This window comes from Talpa europaea, assembly GCF_964194135.1.
Source record: "Talpa europaea genome assembly, chromosome: 6".
Taxonomy (NCBI): Eukaryota; Metazoa; Chordata; class Mammalia; order Eulipotyphla; family Talpidae; genus Talpa; species Talpa europaea.
In genome coordinates, this window is record NC_140072.1 from 63444775 (window position 1) to 63465686 (window position 20912).

A 20912-nucleotide genomic window follows, 5' to 3' on the forward strand; every position below is an offset into this window, starting at 1 on the left:
GGCAAGCAAACATATGAAAAGATGTTCCATATCACATGTCATCAGGAAAATAAAAATTAAAACAATGAGATATTACTATACACCTATTAGAATGACCAAAGTCTGACACTGAAAATGACCAAAGAATGACACTGACAACACCCAGTGCTGCAGAGGATACAGATCACAAGAACACTCATTCATAGCTAGTGGGAATACAAAATGATACAGCTACTTTGGAAGACAGTTTGATGATTTGTACTAAAGTAAACAGACTCTTACCATATGATCCAGCAATCAAGCTCCTAGGTATTTACCCAAAGGAGTTTGAAAACTTATGTCCACATAAAAGCTGCACATGGATGTTTATAGCAGCTTTATTTACAACTGCCAAAACTTGGAAGCAACCAAGATGTCCTTTCATGGGTAAGTGAATAAATATAAACTGGTACATCATACAACGGGATATTTACCATTTAAAGCAAATGACCTATCAAGTCATGAAAAAACATGGAGGAACCTAAAATGCACGTTAGTAAATGAAAAAAATTAATCAGAAAAGGGTACATACTATATAGTTACAACTACAAGACATTCTAAGAAAGGACAAAACTATGTAGATAGTTTCTCCCAGGGGTTGGGAGATGGGGAAGGTATGAATAGGTAGAATACAGTGGATTTGGGCCTCCCTGGTGGTGCAGCGGGTTGAGCGCACCAGTTGTGAGGCTGTCCGCAGCCCCTGCAGCAGGGGTTTGATTCCCGGCCAGCCCTGGAGATACCCACATGGCGCAGCAGACCTCTCTTGTCTCGCCCAAAGCTCTCCTCAGCAGTGCTTTTGGTCTGTCTGCCTGTTCTGCTCCCGGTTCTGTCTCTGGGGAGCCCTCTCACCCTCCTGCACCTCTGGCCTGTACCCCAGCTCTTGTATAAGTAAAATAATTTTTTTTTGTTTTAAAAAAAGAATACAGTAGATTTATAAATTTGAAAATACTCTGTATGATACCACAAATGTCATTATACGTTTGTCCAAATTCAGAATGTACACATCAAGAGTGAACCATAGTAAACTATAGATATTGGGAGATTATGATATATAAAGGTAGGTTCATCAGTTTTAATAAATATACCAATGATGGGAAATGTATAAAGGATATCTGTTGGGTCCATACAGGAAACCTTTGTACCTTTCTCTCAATTCTGCTGTGAACCTGAAATTGATCTTTTTTTTTTTTAAGTACTTTTTTTTTTTTTTTAAGATTTATTTATATAAGCACTGGGTACAGTCAGAAGCACAGGAGGGTGTGAGAGAATTCACCAGAGCCAGAGCGGGGAACAGAACTGGCAGACTGACAAAATACACTGCTGAGGGGAGCAGAGAGCATGGCAGGAGAGGTCTGTTGCGCCATGTCGGACCCTCGCCAGTGGCCGGGGATAGAACCAGCGCTGCAGAGGCTGCAGCCAGCTTTGCAGCCCAGCGCTCAACCACTGTGCCACCAGGGGAGGCACCTGAAACTTAAAAAAAAAATCTTAATTAAAAAAAAAAAAGCATGCAATTATATGTATATGTGGATTTGGTGTTAGGGCAGGCTTGTCATAGTTTTCAGATTCATAAAGAAGTTCATGTCCTCCTAAATTAAAGGGTTTCTATTATTGTATGTTAATTATTATGTAGTGTTACACAAAAACCCATTTACAGATGTGATTTAACATATGGGTGGCAGTCTATGATAGGAAAAAGCATTGATTCTAGAGTCTGATAGGGCTCAGGTTCGAATCCTGGATTTATCATTTATTGACTCTATAATCTTGTACAAATTACCTACACATCAGCCTTAGCTTTCTTGTCTAGAAAGTAGTTTGAATATCTATTTCATAGTAGATATTTTGTATCTATTATGTATTATGTAAAACATCCATTACAGAGCCTAGAATATATATAGTAGGTATTCAATAAATGGTAAGGATCATTATATTATAAATTAAATTAATTTCCAATAAATTAAACTTTGATGAGAAAAGCATAATCTTAAAGTACAACTAAACTGCAAAATGTACATTAACAAAAAGATAACTCCTGTATATGTAGAAAATATATTCCAGGACCTTATTTTTCCTCATAGCTAACAGTGCTCTATAGTAATAATTATACATGCTCCTTAAAATATGAATTTATTAGGTTAATAAATGTACCAATAACCCACAATAAACAAAGTTTGTGGAAAACTGACTAAGCAAAAATAAAAGTAAATTGTTATCTTAGTCCCCATGATTACAATGAACAACTTTTTTAAACCAATGTTCCTCACATCACTTAGCTGTCTGTTGCAGAGTGGTGTGGCTGCATTGGTAGTCTGTTTGGTCTCTGCCTTTTTAGCTGCATCTCTTCTTGCTTGCTCAAGCAGAACTCTTGCTCTTTCTTTAAGTTCTTCTTGTCTCGATAACATTCGATGCTTTAAGGCAAAGATACAAAATCAGAAAAAGAAAAAATATCATGTAATCTACATTTGTAAAGTAGTCGATGGTTATACAACATGTCAAAATAATACAGAGGCGTAACACTGTAGTTTTATGAGATTACAGACAGAAAATATTAATATTGACTAGAAACTATGGAAGGAATGAAAACCTAAGTCTTGACAAGAAATACTTTTACTGTCTAAAACTGGATTAAATTTAATTACATTTTTATTGGAACATATTCTCACAGGTATAAGATCCACATGTATGTGATACATACATTCTTTATATTTGCTATTTTGGCAAATACTTTTTTTTAAAGATGCAAATTTTATTTTTAGTCTTACAAAATAAAAAGATGTCCTTCAAACTTACATGTTTCTATGTATACCAGCAATAAGTGGCATTAAGTCTTAAAATTCTTGACAATTAACATTTGTACAAAATTCAAAGCTATCATAGCTTGAATTTTTTTTTAAGATTTATTTATTTATTTATACAAGCACTGGGTACAGTCAGACTCATGAAATACACTGCTGAGGGGAGCAGCGGGCGTGGCAGGAGAGGTCTGTTGCGCCATGTGGGACCCTCACCGGAGGTCGGGGATTGAACCGGCATTGCAGAGGCTGCGGGCAGCTTCGCAGCCCAGCGCTCAACCGCTGCGCCACCAGGGAGGCCCAAAGCTATCATATTTTGGTAAAAAAAATTAAAACTGGTTTCTCCATTGCGCATTTTGTTTACCAACAAAACAATTAACCATATCAGAACTGTACCAGTATTTTGCTTGCCTAATCTTATAATATCTTTTTGAAGAATAAGCAGTTTCATTGGTGAATGGAAATAATTTCTTAAATTGTATAAATGTTCATACTACTATGATTGAAATTTTTTTCTACTTAAATAGAAAACTCTAGCATTAGAGAGCTATTACTATTTTTTTGATACCTAATTACTTTTTCTTCCTTTTCATTGCAATCATAAGTTCAGTCATAAGTATTCAGAGTAAAGGAAGAGAAAATAAAGAGTAAACCTATTATTTTATTTTGGTATAGCAAAAAACCTTAAAAAATTTTGATAGATCATTTTTGAGTCTTTTTTAATTTTTATATTTTAATACCACAATTTTAAAATCTTTTTCTGTGATCTAAAACAATTAAAGGCTTTTCTTAAGGTGTAAAATCCAATGGTATTTTAGTATATGCACAAATTTTTAAACAATCAACACTATGTAATTCCAGAAAATTTTTATCACCCAACGTTTTTAAGAGGATTGAATAAAAATTCTTAATTTAAAAGCTAAAACTGAAATGTGTAAGTAATAATAATTTTTACTTCATGTTGATAGGACATAATAGAACTGGTCATTGTATTTAAGTAACTCAATAGTTACAAATATATACTTTCTCAAAAATAGACAAAGTTAAATGAATATTTAATTTGCAGCCAAGACACCAGGCTATTAATCTTTGCACTAACAATAAGCATAAATAATACTGGACAGGTACTTATAAAACTATACTGTATTCAATTATATGAAATTTAAGAATTTTGAAGTCAAACAAACTTGGGTTTAAATACTAGTTCTATCATTTATTTGTGGGCAAATTAATCTCTCCAAGCCTTAGTTTCCTAATGGGGATTAAAAGACCAAGTCTTCCATTGCTTAGCATTTATCTAAAGAATGCAAAAACACTAATTTGAAGGGATACATGCACTCTTATGTTCACTGCAGAACTATTTACATAGCCAAGTTATGGAAACAACCTAAGTACTCAACAACAGAGGACTGGATTAAGAAGATGTGGTACATATGCATGATGTATATTCAGCTATAAAAACAGATGAATTTTTGCCACTTGTGACACAGGATGGAATTGGAGGGGATTATGCTAAGTAAAATCAGAGAGAAAGATAGCGTATGATTTCATTCATATGTGGAGTATAGAAAAACAAAACAAAGGAACTGCCAGAACTAAACCAAAAGAAAATCTAGAAATGACTGCAGAATTGAGGCCACCAGAGGGGTGGAAACAAAGTGGGGAGGGGGCCATATGATACATGATAAAGGGATATGGGTGCTTTCGGGTGAATGTAGAGCAGTGATGCCCATTTGAGGAGGTGTGAACCTATTCCTCTGAATCATATACAGGGATGTAAACCAATGTTACTTTAAGTAAATAAATTTTAAAATAGATAAAAAATAAAAATAGAGCAACTCATAAGGATATTGGTAAAGATTACATGGAATTACGTGCACTGAGCACTGGATAAATATTAACTATTATTATATTTTAATCTATTTCATCTTTGAAATGAGGAGAGATCATCTTCAAAATCCCACTAGTTCCACTTCTTTTTTTTTTTTTTTTTAAAGATTTATTTATTTATTTATACAAGCACTGGGTATAGTCAGAAGCGCGGGAGGGTAAGCGAATTCACCAGAGCCAGAGCAGGGAGCAGAGCAGGCAGAAAGACAGAAGTACACTGCTGAGGGGAGCAGTGGGCGGCAGGAGAGGTCTGCATGCCATGTGGGACCCTCCTCTGGTGGCTGGGGAGCAGCCGGGGATCGAACCGGCACTGCAGAGGCTGCGGGCAGCTTCGCAACCCAGCGCTCAACCACTGCGCCACCGGGGAGGCCCTAGTTCCACATTCTAAGAGTCTATAATCTTTGAGGGATTTCAATAAGCTACATAGACAGTAAAAAACTGCTTTGGCTTCATAGCAGATAAACATTGCTTTTTCTGGTTATAAATGCAATTCATATCCATTACATAATTTTAGAAAATACATAAAAAAGAAAAAGAAAAATAACTAGCAATCTTGTCACCCAGTGATAATCACAAAAGAATCATATTTCACTTAGCTTTTCATTGTGAGCTTTTCTTATGTACTTAAATAATTTTGTTTAAACATGACTTTTAATCTACAACTGGTTCATCCCCTATGGAAAACAGTATGCAGGTGTCTCAAAATATTAAAAATAGATCTACCATATAATCCAGCAATGCCACTCCTAGTTATCTACCCAAACCTGCAAAAACACTAAATGGATATATGTATTCCTGTGTTCATTATAACAATATTTACAATAACTAAGTTATGGAAACAACCTAAGCATCCAATGACAAAGGAGTAGATAAAGGAAATGTGGTTTATCTATATAAACAACAGGACACTATTCTGACCAATAAATCAATGGCCAATAAACAAATATATTTAGAGTTATAAATATATGCTGCTTCTATCTCCTTGTGGATTTACTGTAGAGAACTTAAATCATCTAAATAGGATCTCTGCACGCCATGTGGGACCCTCCTCCGGTGGCCGGGGAGCAGCCGGGGATCGAACCAGCGCTGCAGAGGCTGCAGGCAGCTTCGCAACCCAGCACTCAACTGCTGCGCCACCAGGGAGACCCGTACAGAGTATTTTTAATCTTTAAACATTAATCAATCTCTAGCTTTAATTGAATATACTGATTTTTAAAATTTGTTAAAAAATTCTGTATTAGATACTAGAACTTAGGTTCACCAAATTCTGTAATTGCCAATCATTACATGTTTATTATTTACTGTGTATGGACACTATAATGTTCTGAAAGTTCAGGTAATTAAAACTCTTGATTTGAGATTTATGACGAGAAAGAGGAGTTTACACTGTTAGCTATGATATGTCTTTGATTCTAAGATGCACATTTTCTCTTAACACCTCTGAAAACTTAAAATTGATGGCACTTTATAATCTTTGTCATTCAGGTGGTAGTGGAAACATTAGTAAATGCCTATGCATGCGCATGTATGTGCAAATATGCATGTGATATTTTTGGTGGCATGAATGCAACTCCTTTATGTTTTGGGTAACAACCACTTGAGTACTATTTTAGAAAGAACCAATTCCCAGTTATTGTCTGCAAACCTTTTATTGGGACCTTTAGGTAAATTCAGGGAAGTGCTATTATCAATGAGTGTTACTAAGAAGAAAATCCCATGGACAGTGTAGAGAAATGCTGTAATCTCACATTTTTTGGTATCAGAATCCCCTTTCCTACTTAAAAATGACTGAGACTCCAAACAGGTATTGCAAGTATCTACTGATATTGTTTTGGAAATTAATATTGAAAACTTTTAAAAATATTCACTCTTTTAGAAATATAATGAAATCACTAGATGTTAATATACTCTAATTTTTAAAAAGTGAGTAGAATGGCATTATTTTATATTTCTGTAAATGACTTTAATATTTGGTTTCACAGAAGGCAGCATTATCTTCATATCTACTTCTGTATGTTATATCACAAATCATGTAGTCTCTAGAAAATGCCACTGTACACTTGTGAGAAAACGAAAGTTAGAAAGGTAAGTAATGTTCCAGTATTACTATGAAAGTATTGAATAGTTTCAAATTTGGGGGCTTTCTATAAGAGTTTTGGAGAGTTTCAGAGGTCTTCAGATCATAACTGAAGAACCAGTGCTATAACATCATGCGCTAGATGACACAGAGGACAACACTGTGTGGAAAAACAGGAACACTAATAGCTCTAAATCAAAGTGATTCAGAAGAGTCAGATTTTAAGTTCTAATTCTAAAATGACTGTACTTTAATAAATTTATTTTGCTTAAAATTTCCTTTATATGTGTACATACTAATGTTATATGATTTAAAAATATGTGCCTCAAGAAGTCTAAAGGAACTCTTTCAATAGGTATAAGTTGAAAGTCAGTATGTTATGAAAACCATGTATAAGAGTTTATTGGTAGTGTTTTTCTTTGTGGTACCTAAAATAATGGTATATCTTATAACTGATGGTACTGTATATTCAATTAAATATAGCAATGTATTTAATTGAATCCTAATGTGAAAAAAAAATCTATGCCATATTCCCTTTATAAGGAGAAATTTTGATGTTACTGGGATTTTTAACCACAAGTATTGAAGGAACTAAAAGTACCAATTTCCATGCAACTAAAATATTTTGAAGAAAATGTTTTAAATGAGAAATAGAAAGAATGATATTCTTACTATATGTAACAATGAAATTTTTTGTCTTTATAGTAAAACATTATTTTTAAAGGTTACAATTTGGATTTGAAAAACTGACATTCATATACTTCACCCTGAAACTGGCATTAATTTGTAGGCTTAAAATACAACATATTTTGAATGAATAACAGGTGATGTTATATATTTCTGTAAGGGGAAATTACACTTTACTCTTAGTCATTTTTAACATCTTAAGATGCTCTATGAATACAAAAAGCAACAAACATACAGAATAACTATTTACTAAATATACACGTTAACTCACCTGAACTGTTTTTGCAGAATGATCTGCATGATTGAAAGTGGTTCTGTCAGCATCTGGTTCAGACTCTGTCTGCCTCAGGGAAGTACGTTTTTTCTTCGCAAGGTCTGCATCTCTGTTGTACGAGTATCCAAGTTTAGAAGTAGGAGATAAACTTGGTTTTTTGATAGGTGATTCAGGATCTAATTTGCACTCTAAGTGTCTGGAATTCTCTAATTTTTCTTGCTCCAAGTTACTACCAATGTCTAAAGTGTGGGGTTTTTGTTCCTCTGTCTCCTCACAAACAAAGGTTGGAGATAAATCTTTCTTCTTATCACTAATATATAAGTCACTTAATTCTAAAGTCTCAGCTTTCAATAGTCTCTTTCTGCTTAACAAAACTTGGGCGTGAGTTGAATCTGTATTGTAACATATTCCAGGGTCATCAAATCCTGAAGTCCTTCCAGAGCTCTGCTGGGACTTTAGGGGTTCTGTGTCACTTTTAGTCCTGCGACAGTATGGGGAAGCTGTGCTTGGACTAAGATGGTCATCAGGAGTCTGATGTTCACTTTCTGACTCTCCAACCCCACTATCATTTACAAATACAGAGTCATCCTGTGATAAGAAGTCCACGGCTCCAATGGTAGGCTGTTGCAGTTCAGGCTCACGTTTCAGATCACTAAGTTCTGCATAGAATTTTTCCTGATCAACAGAACTGTTTGTATCTGTTTCATAGTTTCCAACTTTATATGTGCTTTTACTACTGTTTTCCTCTATCTGAACAACATTTAGTTCTTGGCCACTGAAATGTGCTCTTATTTGATAAAGGTAAGTCATAACAGTCAGTTTGTCAGGAATTGCTAGTAAAACCATATCAGAAGGTTCCAATAATCGGGAAATTCCTATGCTGGCAAATCCATCATATGCCTTCAAGAGAAAGAAAGAAAAGATCTTGTGAATAGTCAAACAATTCATATACTTTAAAAACAGCAAAATTTTAATGAATTTTTGTTGTTGCTGGAGGATATATTATGTAACTGATATTATATTCCATGAGCAGAGTATATTTGCAAAAGTATGGTAGAAGCAAGAGATAATTCTTTTTTGAAGATTTATTTTTATTTACTGATGTATACTGGAACTGGGGTACAGGCCAGAGGTGCAGGCCAGGTTGGAGATGGGGGTGAGAGAATTCACCAGAGGCAGAGTGGGGAGCAGATAGGCAGATCTAATGAAATACACTGCTGAGGGAAGCAGCGGGCGAGGCAGGAGAGGTGGGTAGCTCCCTAGCCAGGGATAGAATTCAGGCGTTAGTGGTGATAGACTTGAGTTTTAAGCCCTAGGCCACCAGGGAGGCCCCAGCAAGAGATAATTTTTTCTTTAATTAATAACAACTGAATGTTTCTTTCTAATAAGGAAAGTAAGCAAAATGATAGTTAAAAAAATCCTAGAATCAATTTTTTTTTTTTTTTTTTTTTTTTATAAAGAGGCATGTGTTTTTATTTATTTATTCGTTTGTTTTGTTTATACATGCACTGGGTACAGTCAGAAGTGCAGGAGGGTGAGAGAATTCACCAGAGCCAGAGCGGGGAGCAGAGCAGGCAGAAGGACCGAAGTACACTGCTGAGGGGAGCAGCGGGCGGCAGGAGAGGTCTGCACGCCATGTGGGACCCTCATCCGGTGGCCGGGGAGCAGCCGGGGATCGAACCGGCGCCTCAGAGGCTGCGGGCAGCTTCGCAACCCAGCGCTCAACCGCTGTGCCACCGGGGAGGCCCTAGAATCAATTTTTAAGATAAGGAGCTAAGGTAAAAGGAAACAATAATCCATGTGGAGTTTTATTATTGCTACCAACTTTTCTTATCCATAGTCATATAACCACAGTGATTTGTTTAGAAAAAGCACAGCCAAATATGCCTAAAGAACAAGCCCCTAGATTACCTGGTAAAAATACACGTAAACACTATTAAACCTAGAAACACAAAAACATTACCAATTTAGATTGATTTTCATAATGAGAAAAGTGACTTCATTTTCACTTCACCCATTTTGGAAAGAATGAAATGTTTTGAGTAGTACAGCCTATTTGAGAATGTGAGGCTGCACTGTATTATTTTTGTAAGCCTTTAAATGATGGTGGCACATCAGGTTTTTCTAGTTTTGAAGAATCAAAGCTGTTTCTCAATTTACAATTAATTATTGCTATCCTGAACTAACCCTTGAAAACAGCATTGTGTTGCTAAGAATCATAAAAAATATGACTAAACGTTTAAATACACTCTTGGAAAAAGCAAGGATCCTCTAGTTGTATTCTCATTTTGAGATGTAAATGTCTAGTCTTGTAATAACCCAGATGCAGGATCATAACTCAGCTTTTCTTAAAAGAAAGGTCAGGAAATTCTGTAATAATTCAGAGGTAATCAGTTTTCTGCACTTGCATATTAAAGTACATTTCTACTTTTTAATTTAATCCGCGTCTCATAGTCTAACTGTAGTTTAATAAATGTGGAATGTGTCAAAAAGAAAATGAAAAATAAATTGCAATATTAAAATCTCCTCAATTTTCACAGCATTGTTTTTTATAATATAGTAACTCCAAATATTTACTAGAGAGAATGGCTCAGTTGGTGTGCATGTATAGGCCTGTTTATTATTTTACATGTTTTAGGAAAATTAAAATCATTTTGTTCGTCATGCGTCTTGACAACTTGATTGACAGACATCAATTGCAGACCATCAAGAAAAGCACCACAGGCAGTACTCTAAACATTTCCCAATTATCTAAACACTGACATATTGGTTAAGATCAAATGTCACAGGTAAATACCTTTTTTTATTCAGCACTTTTTACAGACCTGGGAAAATGCTTAGCTTCCTTGTGGGAAATCTCCTGCTGGTGTTTTGCTTCATGTAGCAATTCATTTTATGCACACTAATTGCACAAAAAAACATTTAAAAACAAACCAGGTTTCTTGCGAGGTCAAGACTTTATAAAGGAATTTTCCCATAGGTTAACCTCTTCTGCTGTGATCAATCACCTACTGTTTTTTTTAGCTGTGTGCGTATGTATAAAAAAAGAGGTGACTTAAAGGAAAGTGTCATATTCATTCCTAAACATTATTTAATTAGATAAGGAGGAGTCACTGCCAGTTATGTTATGTATTTGCATGGAATTTAAGGCACAGGTATTATTTCATATGTTGCTTAAATTGAATGAAGGGCAGATGAGTTTATTAGGAAGACCAATGTGGAGAAAGAAATAAATCTGCAGGTAGCAACTGATACTCAATGTAGATACCAGGTAAAAAGTTGCAAAGTGATGAAAAGACAAGACAATCACACAAATATTTATTGAATTGTGTAATACATAGGCTCATCTAAATTAACCCTTTGCACGCCGAACCATTCTGGACATTGGCTACCAATGTCCCCTGAGAGGGGAGAGCGGAGTGCAAAGGGTTAAAGTCCTTTCAAAAGCCATGACTATTTGTCCTGGAAGATATGAGAAAAACAATTTAATGAACTATTCTTCTGTATGTAGTAACATGCAAATCCAAGGTATGAACAATATTATTAAGCTCTGGAAAAAGAGGTAATGTAAACAAGTGTGATTTAAATCTTAGAGATTCCCCAAGCTCTTTAAAAATAGGTAAAATTAATGATGTTTCCTTTAAAAATTTTCAAATAATAACTAAAAAGCATTTTATAAGAATAATCATTTATTTTATAATGCCTTTTTTCTGCATTTAAACTAGTATTTATTCAAATGCATGATTGGAGAGGTAAGCATTGTCATATATAAAGATATGATTGATGAAAAACAAAGCATTCACTCTGATAAGATTTTCAGGTTCTCCAAAATTATAAAAGAGATAATTAATAAGCATGACTTACTGTGTATCATGCCCACAACAAAGGTGACTTCTATGAAAATAATAATACTGATTTTTTTTAAAGTTTATTTTTTGGTGCCATATTTTAACCAAAATATTTAAAGTTTAATAATGCATTTATAAAGAAACAAGAAAAAATTACAATGGCAATGCAAACTTTGCTTTAGAGATGATTAAGATTAAAAATTATTTTCTTTTAAATTCTCATCTGTTAATTTAACTTTAGTCAAAGTTCCCTTTATAGAGTTTTTAATTGATGATGATTTTAATTATTTCTTTGTGTCATGAACCTTTTGCCAATGAACCCCTTTCTCAGAGTAATGTTCTATGTGTATAAAATACATAGGCTTACAAAAACACCCAGTAATATTGAAAAATAGTCCTGTGAGAATAGTAAAACTAAACTTGAGAATCATTAATACATGTGCTTTTCATGAATGTAGAAGCAATGAGTTGAGAGGTATTTATAGATATTTACAATTAAACCATGATATGAAAACATCTGAGATTCTAAAGTGGACAAAGTAAAATCCAGTACTACCATGAATTTTTGCCTACATTCATAATTGAAGGAAATGCTAAATTCAATGAAAGAAATGTGAAAATGAAATATATTTTTTCCATAACCATTTTCAATAACCCCAGAATTCTACCCATAGTTCCTCGGCTAAGAACTCCTGTTCTAAGGTAACAATACATTCCATTAGCTTTTCACAGTTGAATTCAATTCAGTGCCAAAAAAAACACTGAGTATCTATTATCCACTGAGTTAGGTGGTTCCCTTCTTTTGCATGTCAGAATACACCCAGAAAATTGTAATACTGTACTACACACATGGGTAAGTTGTTAAGTTGGCCTGCAGTCAGTCAGCTGGCCCAGAGGGTTCTAGCAGCTTGACATTGCATGGTTACCCTAAAGACTGAAATGATAAATATCTCCCACACACCTGTTGGAAAGCTGACTTCAGTACATTAATTATGTGGAGAAAAAAAGATGGTTTAACAGAAAATGAAACAGAGCCAAACAAAGTTCACATCTTCTTGCTTCAGTAATCTATGCATTTTTCTTGCATGTCTATTAGGCTCTTTCCTCAGATTTCTTTATAGCACAATAGTTCTTAAAAATTAAATCTTGAATAAAAGCAAAATATATTAACAAATATTTAACAATTAATGAAGTTCATACACATATTATAATCAGATGCCAGTCTGGCACTTGTGATCTTTAAAGGCCATGACAAACTAGAGAAAACCCTGCAACCTATTTGAACTGCAGGAAGCAGAATACCTTCTGTGAGCTGCAGTTATGACCTCACAAAACAACCTCACTCTTCTCAAATTAATAAAAAGCCTGCAGAGAAGCCAAAATTGAAACTATGTTTTTTTTGCCCCCTTGGCAATTCTTACCTTTTTGTTGTTCTCTTTAATATCTTGAGGATTCAGAGACTTGTAGTCACTGAGGGAGAAAATAGCACAGTAGGTACATATAGTATTTGATAAAAATAGCTGTTTTTAAAACAAACTGAATCTAAAAATTTGACATTCAATAATACCAGAGAGTAACTAGCAATTCTGCTGCAATTCAATCAACAAAACTAATAGTGTGGAAAATTAAGGAAATAAATAAATAAATAAAAACAGTGATTACATGTTTCAGTGCCTGAAGCTTTCCATCTAAAAGAGAAGTTAAGGGAGGGGACCAAAGACTAGCCTTGACAACCAAATTCACCAAGAGGTAATCCCTTGTTGTCAATATACAAAGAGCTACAGGGTTATTTGTCTCATCTCATTTTAACACTAACACAATTTTCATAATGTGAAGCCAGTTCTTTCTATGAGATTTAAGGAGAAAAATAACATTTTAAAAAATAGAATAGATTGTTTTTAGGCATCAAGAAAAAAGAATTTTTCTTTCTGGTATATACTTCTTTCAAAAAGCAAGAGAATTGGGTGATAAAAATACATATAAAGTCAAATATTTCAAGATATGTTAAGAAATTATTTTGTTTTTTAAAAAACTATTATTTACAAAATATTTATAGGGAGGGAAAATGTTTCTACTTACATTAAATCTGGTCTAAAGTGGTGTAATATTGCACAAAAAGATAAACCATTTCTCCATGATGTAGTAAAATTGGTGATTTTTACTCCCCGGTAGTTTTTTGTAACTTCTTTACACCATACAAGCAATGATTGACTAGCGTTTGGTTTTCGCCCCAAAACAGGACTTGGTATAGGACTTGGCTAGAAAAAAGGAAAAGAGAAAACATTAAAACAATTTAATGGAAGATGAAAATTAACATTAATTGACCTAACTAGATCATTTGAACCCTTTGATGTCAGTTTAGGTCCTTCAAAGCTGTCAATTCAAGACAATGTAACCTCCAAGAAGGAGACATGAATCTTAAGTTATTATCTTTAGTCTTAGCCTATGGCATTTGCCTGACAAGGATGTAGATATGCAAGGTTTTAAACTTAAACATAAGAACAGGCCAAGAGCTATACTGATGGAAGCATATTAAAGTATTTAAAGTCTTAAGGCTGAATAACGATGTAACTCTCACACCCTAAAAAAAATTTTTCTCAGATACGACGATGTACAAATACAGTTCCTATTTGACTAGCTTAAAAATAATGTGTTTTGAAGTCCTAATGGTACACAAATTGTCAGAAGTGGAAAGATCAAGATCACAGCAACTTTTTAAAAAATATTGTAACCATATATGCATTTTAGATAACACAATGACAATCATATTCATACACACTTATATAAATTTAACAATGGCAAAACAGTTTTAGAGTTATTAGCAACAGTCAGGTATTGGCAGCAACAGCACACTAGAGTATATTTTGGATTTGTTTAAAATGTATCTTCTAATTATCAGAGAGCAACTTTTGACTATTAATATGTGTGTGTTTCTGTGTGTGCAGTATATAAGTAAATATTAAGTATATACTTAGTTTATACCCTTATTCAAAATAAGGTGAAAGGAGAACAATTATTTACCCCTATTATCCTTTAAGTTTAACAAAAAAACGAATCTTAAGATCAATGATGCCCCCACTTGACAAAAACATGTTAACGCCAAACAATTAAAAAGTATCAACCCTACATAACTAACGAATTATGCATTTACTGCTCCTGTGGAAAGATAACCAGGAAACACCAAGGACAAAATTCTTATTTTTTATATTAAAAATCACATTAACGAACTGTTAAATATTCACAAATCTAACAAAGTGCTGTTTCTCAAGTAATCATCTATATAAAGCCAAGGCTAGAAAATTCACAGGTTATACAAATCAATACATTTGGATGAATTCTACTTAATATGAAGTAGGTGGACATGGAATTCACAATATAAAGTGTTTTAGAACAAGTAATAGCTCTTCTAACTATAAACATATAACAAATGAATTCTAAAACACAATGGAGAGGCCTCCCCGGTGGAGCAGCGGTTGAGCGCTGGGTTGCAAAGCTGCCCGCAGCCTCTGCAGTGCCGGTTCGATCCCCGGCTGCTCCCCGGCCACCGGCGGAGGGTCCCATATGGCGCGCAGACCTCTCCTGCAGCCTGCTGCTCCCCTCAGCAGTGTACTTTGGTCCTTCTGCCTGCACTGCTCCCCGCTCTGGCTCGGGTGAATTCTCTCATCATCCCGCGCTTCTGACTGTACCCAGTGCTTGTAAAAATAAATAAATAAAAATATTTTTTTTAAAAAATTAAAAAAAAAAAAAACCACAATGGAAACTTCTTACTGTGACTTTCAAATCCCTCCAAGTCACATAACATGGATGTGGATTGGCGAGGAATGTAAGGATGAGTTAGGGGATCAACCAATTAACTGAACACAACCATTTTTTTCTTATACTTCATATTATTTAAATGATTTTTTATGGAAATGTTTTTCTATATCAAATTATATTATCAAGGCATTGATTCATTCCAAACATGGGTAGTATGTACATGGGCATGATACTCTACAGCTATTATTACATTGAATCATTCCTATTAGTGGCATGTACACACACAATGTTCAAATGTCATTGTTACCACATTGTATTACAATGGCTTTTTATACTTGAGAATTAAGGAAAATATACCATGTCATTATGACTATGAATATATCCTTGCTTCTAAGAAGGCTTAATATGAAAAGCTTAGAAGAACTAAACTTTGGATTTACCCTAATATAAAAGTCTCATATTAAAACACCTCATAGGTATGCCTATTGCACTGCCAAGAAAAAGACTCATATGTAGTTGAAGAAACTTTGATGAAATTATAAGACCTATAAAAAGTCATGCTGGTTGTACAGAAAAAAGCTGAAGTCGATCCTTTGTTTAATGAATCATCTGCTTCAGAGCTGCTAACCTTTCATTTATTATTTTGCAGGCCATAAGCAAATAAGCAGTTCATTTTGAAACCTATTTGTAACTAGAAAAAATTGCTTGTTTCTTGGTATAGCCAGCTCCTGATTTTGCCATAGGTGTGGCAGGTTATTTGACTTCTTTGTGCCTGTTTCCTTGTCTGTAAAAACGGGGAGTATAATGGTACCTATACCACAGGGTTGTTGTAGGACCAAGATATGCCTAACTCCTCTTCCCAATGTTTTTCTCATTACCACCAGTCCCTTGATCACTTTGACCTCTTAACTGTTCCTTTGATGTCCAGACATAATCCCACCTTAGAGCCTTTGCACATATTTTTCATTTGCCTGGATGTTCTCCTCACAGATATCTAATGGTTAACTCTACTTAACCATCTCCAATAGGTTATTCTTTTTTTTTTTTAATATTTATTTATTTATACAAGCACTGGGTACAGTCAGAAGTGCGGGAGGGTGAGAGAATTCACCAGAGCCAGAGCAGGGAACAGAACAGGCAGAGTGATGAAATACACTGCTGAGGGGAGCAGCGGGCACAGCAGGAGAGGTCTGTGCCCATGTGGGACCCTTGCCAGCGGCCAGGAATCCAATAGTTTATTCTCCACACTATTTAATAATGCAATCCATCTTCATTGCCTAACCACAACCGAGCATCCCTGATTCCCCTTACCTTGCTCTACTTTTCCCACAGCACTTAAACTGTCTTCTGATGGTTCATATACTTTATTTTGGTCCTTACCAAAACATGCTTACTGGTTACGCTTACTGGTTAACACCTGTCTGTCCTCGCTAAGTAAAAGGACTATGAAGATAGAGATTTTGTTTGTTTTGTTTATTAATCCATCCCAAGTGCCCAGAACAATTTCCAGTATATAGAAGGCACTCAATACTGTTAAATGGAAAAATGCATGCAAAAATGCCTAGTATATAGCAGGGAGTAACCCATTCACTAAATGTTAAGTATAATTACTATTATCGTCAATGCAGTATCAGCTCTTGAATTCTAATTTTTGAGAATCTTTTGGAAAATTCAAAGACCAACAATTTCTTCAAGGTAATAAAAAAATATGTTTTGCAAACGAAGCTTTAATTAGAAGATAATCTTGATACCCTATGTGCAAAATGAGGTAATTGCAGTTCTTGGCAATGTATCTATTTTAATGAGTTTAGTGAAAAAAGCTCAATCATTTTGAAATGACTGCATCCCAAAGAGACACCCAAATCTGGCCATAAGAGCAGAGCCAAACATTCAAATGTTGAAAAATACATAAAGTTTTCTTATTATTTTTGCAATGACCAAATGTGTAAGGAGGCATATCTGGTTAATAGATTGGGAAAATAAAGTACATATACTACAGCTGTCTTTTTTTTAACGTACTAAGAAGGAAAATTTCTAAAAGCCTTTCTGCTGATAACTAATGATCAGAATTATCAGTCTGCTCAATTAAGTGATCTTTTCAGTTTTCTTTCAGTTAATCCACTGCGTGGGCAAAACCACCATTCTCATTTTAACTGAGAGCTTCAGTTAGCTATCAACCATCATGATTACGGAGGCAGTCTTAAACAACAGTAGAGAGGAAACAGAACTTGAGACCACTATTTCACTTAACAGTTCTATGTTCCAAATAGGTAACTTAAATATATTATTTCTGTTAACATAGCATATTACATAGTAAAGATAGCAGGGCCATATAGTTTTTCCTGCTAACAATAAGATCTCTAGTCAAATAACTTGTTACAAAATTTCCTAAATTTTAGTAGCAATGAGAAATTTTTATTGCATTTGTTATGCTCTATCCCTCCAACTATTCCCTTTTGCTGCCTCCCTTTCTTCCACTGAGACAAGAACACATTCCTTTAGGTGTTGTTCTAAATAGTTTTCTCTCTCTGCACACTTTGAGATGATCCACTCACAGGAATCCAAGGCTCACTTTCACTCAGATAACTCCGAAAAATGCATGTGTAGTTAAAACTATCTCAAGCTCACATTTTCAAATGGCTCTCCTTCTCGCAAGATAAAATTAAGTCAGTATGTTCAAAACTGTAATTATAATATTTTCTTATAACCTGCTTAATTTTCATTATATTTACAAGTGATACTGCTTTTGTCCCATTGTCTAGACTTTTAATCCCAGAACTAGCTTTGGCCTCTTCCTTCACCTGCCATCCCTTACTAATTTATAGGCAATTGTGATCTTACGTGTTGTAATATTTTTGTAGTCTTTTGCCTAGGCTGTTGTGAAATCTTCCTAAACAGGTCTTCCTTCTTCCAGATTCTCCCTTATCTAAGCTAAAGTCATAGCAACAATCCCCTTTAAGCATATGTCAAAGTCTCTAATAGCTCTTTAAAACATACAAAATGATATTAAAATATTTTTGAGCTTGAACCCCAAATATTTTTCATTGAATCTACTTTTTGTCTTTTTAAAGATTTATTATTTATTTATGCATAGAAGAAGTGGGGTATAGGCCAGATATGCAGGTGTTGGGAGGGGTGAGAGGATTCACCAGAGACAGAATGGGGTGCAGAAAAGGTGGATCCACTGAAATACACTGCTGAGGGGAGCAGCAGGTGAGACAGGAGAGGTCTGCTGTGCCATGTGGGTTAGCTCCCTGGCCAGGGATTGAACTCGTGTCACAGTGGTTGGTGATAGCTTGATTGCACTGAGACTTTAAACCCTGCGCCACCAGGGAGGCCCCTCATTATATCTACTTTCTAGGATAACTCACCAACTAACTTTCCTGCTTAATCCCCAGATTTCCCACTTCTAGTCTTTGATCTTATAGATTTGTCACCTCCACTTGAAGTATCTTCTGTAACAAGTACAGCTGCTACAATTCCACTCTATCTTCAAGATTAAATTCAGCTGTCATCTCTTCATATAAAGTTCCCAGACAGGGGTCCTTTTCAATGATTGTTTGATAATCGATTTCTCCCTTACAGTGCTTCTATAATATGTTTAATTCATCTATCTAGAAAAATACTTACTGATTTTTTTATTACTCCAAAAAAAAAAGCATATTCTGATCAGTTACTATGTCCCACATGCAAAATTCAGACCTTTACATGGATTACTTCATTAAGTCCTCAAACTTGTTTGAGAGGGCCTCCCCAGTGGCGCGGCGGTTGAGCGCTGGGTTGCGAAGCTGCCCGTGGCCTCTGCGGCACCGGTTCGATCCCCGGCTGCTTCCCGGCCACCGGAGGAGGGTCCCGCATGGCGCACAGACCTCTCCTGCCGCCCGCTGTTCCCCTCAGCAGTGTATTTCAGTCCTTCTGCCTGCTCTGCTCTCCCCTCTGGCTCTGGTGAATTCTCTCACCCTCCCACACTTCTGACTGTACCCAGTGCATGTATAAACAAAACAAACAAATCAATCAATCAATCAATAAAACATGCCTCTATAAAAAAAATTAAAAAAAATTAAACTTGTTTGAGAGAGGTACTGTTATTCCCAATTTCAGCTGAGGTAACAGGTCACACAGCTAGGAAGTAGAGGAGTTAGAATCTATACCAAGGTGTTCCCACTCCAAAATCTGTGCTCTAAAACAACAAGCATTTCATATTGAGAATGTGCAGTTTTATAACCTCAGTAAAAACTGTAAGCTTATTGAGACTAACGATTGCTTAGTCAAAGTTCTTATCTTCTTCAGAGTTTAGATAATATCAAGTGTATGTTAAATTAATTCTTAAAAAAAAAGCAATTGATCCAAACAATTTAAATTCTAGGAATATTATAATAGAACCCTTTAGTTCTTTCTGTTGGACATCAGATTTATTAAAACTGGAACTAGAACTAATGAAGTACAGAGCAATGAACTGCTAAAGTTGCAGGAATATTTTGGTTTCTCAACTGCTGATTCTAGGAGCTTAACCCCAAACCCAAAAACTGCAAATTACTGCAATGGCTGACAATATCCTGGATAATCTTAATATTTAATGAGTCAAAAAAAAAAAAAAAGCAATGGTAAGAATAAGAACACTTGTATCTGTATTGTTCTTACTCTTTTTCAAAATGTTTCATTTAAATAACTTCATTTTATTCTCAGAGTAAACCAATCAGAAAAATCATGCCATGATTAAAAAAATATTTGGAGGAAATTCTTAAAGTGGGACAACCATCTTGACACAATTTTTATAAAATTGTTATTATTATAAAACCCTCCAGGAAACAAACAATCATCCTCAAGTTAACAGCAGAGAGAGGAGAAAACGAGAGTTGAGCAAAGCTCTCAGTGCTGCTTTTACAAGGTTGACCTAGAAAAATGAGTTGAGAGGCAGAGCTGTACTGTTGCTAGACTAGACTCCCAAGAAACAATAAGTTCCTCAACTCTTGAAAGTAGAAAAATGAAAATAATAAATGATAGCAAAAAATAATGAAATATAAATCAAGCACGAACAAAAAGGATGAACAAAGCAAAGAGTGCTTCTTTAAAGGACAAAATCAATTAAACCTTCAGTGTGGCTGACCAAGAAAACAAGAGGTGAAGCAAATTCCTAGAAAAGTATAGTGAGAAGTAGAAAACCTGCATAGTTTTTATCAAAGAAATTGAATTTATAATGAAAAACTACTATAAACAAAATACCAGTTGGTGCAACTGACAATTTCCACCAAACTCTCATGGAAGAAATAGTTCCAGTGTTAAACAAACTCTTCCACAGAATAAGAAAAAATGGGTATATTCTACAATTTATTTTATGAGCCTACCAAATCTTGATACCAAAATTCAATAGGAAAAGGAAAAATTACAGAAAGCTCTGTCATGAATATAGAGGCAAAAATCTTAACAAAATATTATCATAATGAATCTAGCAATTTAGAAATTGAACTACTGGACTTATACCAGGAATGCATATTTAACTCTACATCAGCAAATCTATTGAGATAATTTTGCCAAATTAATGGAGTATAAGGAAATATATAGATACAATC

General features: G+C 34.8%; 1 protein-coding gene across 10 annotated transcripts in view; it reads right to left on the reverse strand.

Moving 5' to 3' along the window:
• The window catches only part of EHBP1 (EH domain binding protein 1), a gene marked incomplete at its 3' end in the record, with an annotated part of 325825 nt that overhangs the window by 89626 nt on the left and 215287 nt on the right, over window positions 1–20912 (reverse strand). For 8 of the 10 annotated variants that reach the window (XM_084235974.1, XM_084235973.1, XM_084235971.1 and 5 more), the window contains 4 exons: window positions 13666–13844; window positions 13008–13056; window positions 7736–8638; window positions 2283–2426 (listed from right to left, as the gene is read on the reverse strand). In XM_084235974.1, the coding sequence (XP_084092100.1) occupies window positions 2283–2426; window positions 7736–8638; window positions 13008–13056; window positions 13666–13844 (1275 nt within the window). The remainder of the gene's footprint in view (window positions 1–2282; window positions 2427–7735; window positions 8639–13007; window positions 13057–13665; window positions 13845–20912) is intronic. The other 2 variants (XM_084235967.1, XM_084235975.1) reach the window with 1 other exon arrangement.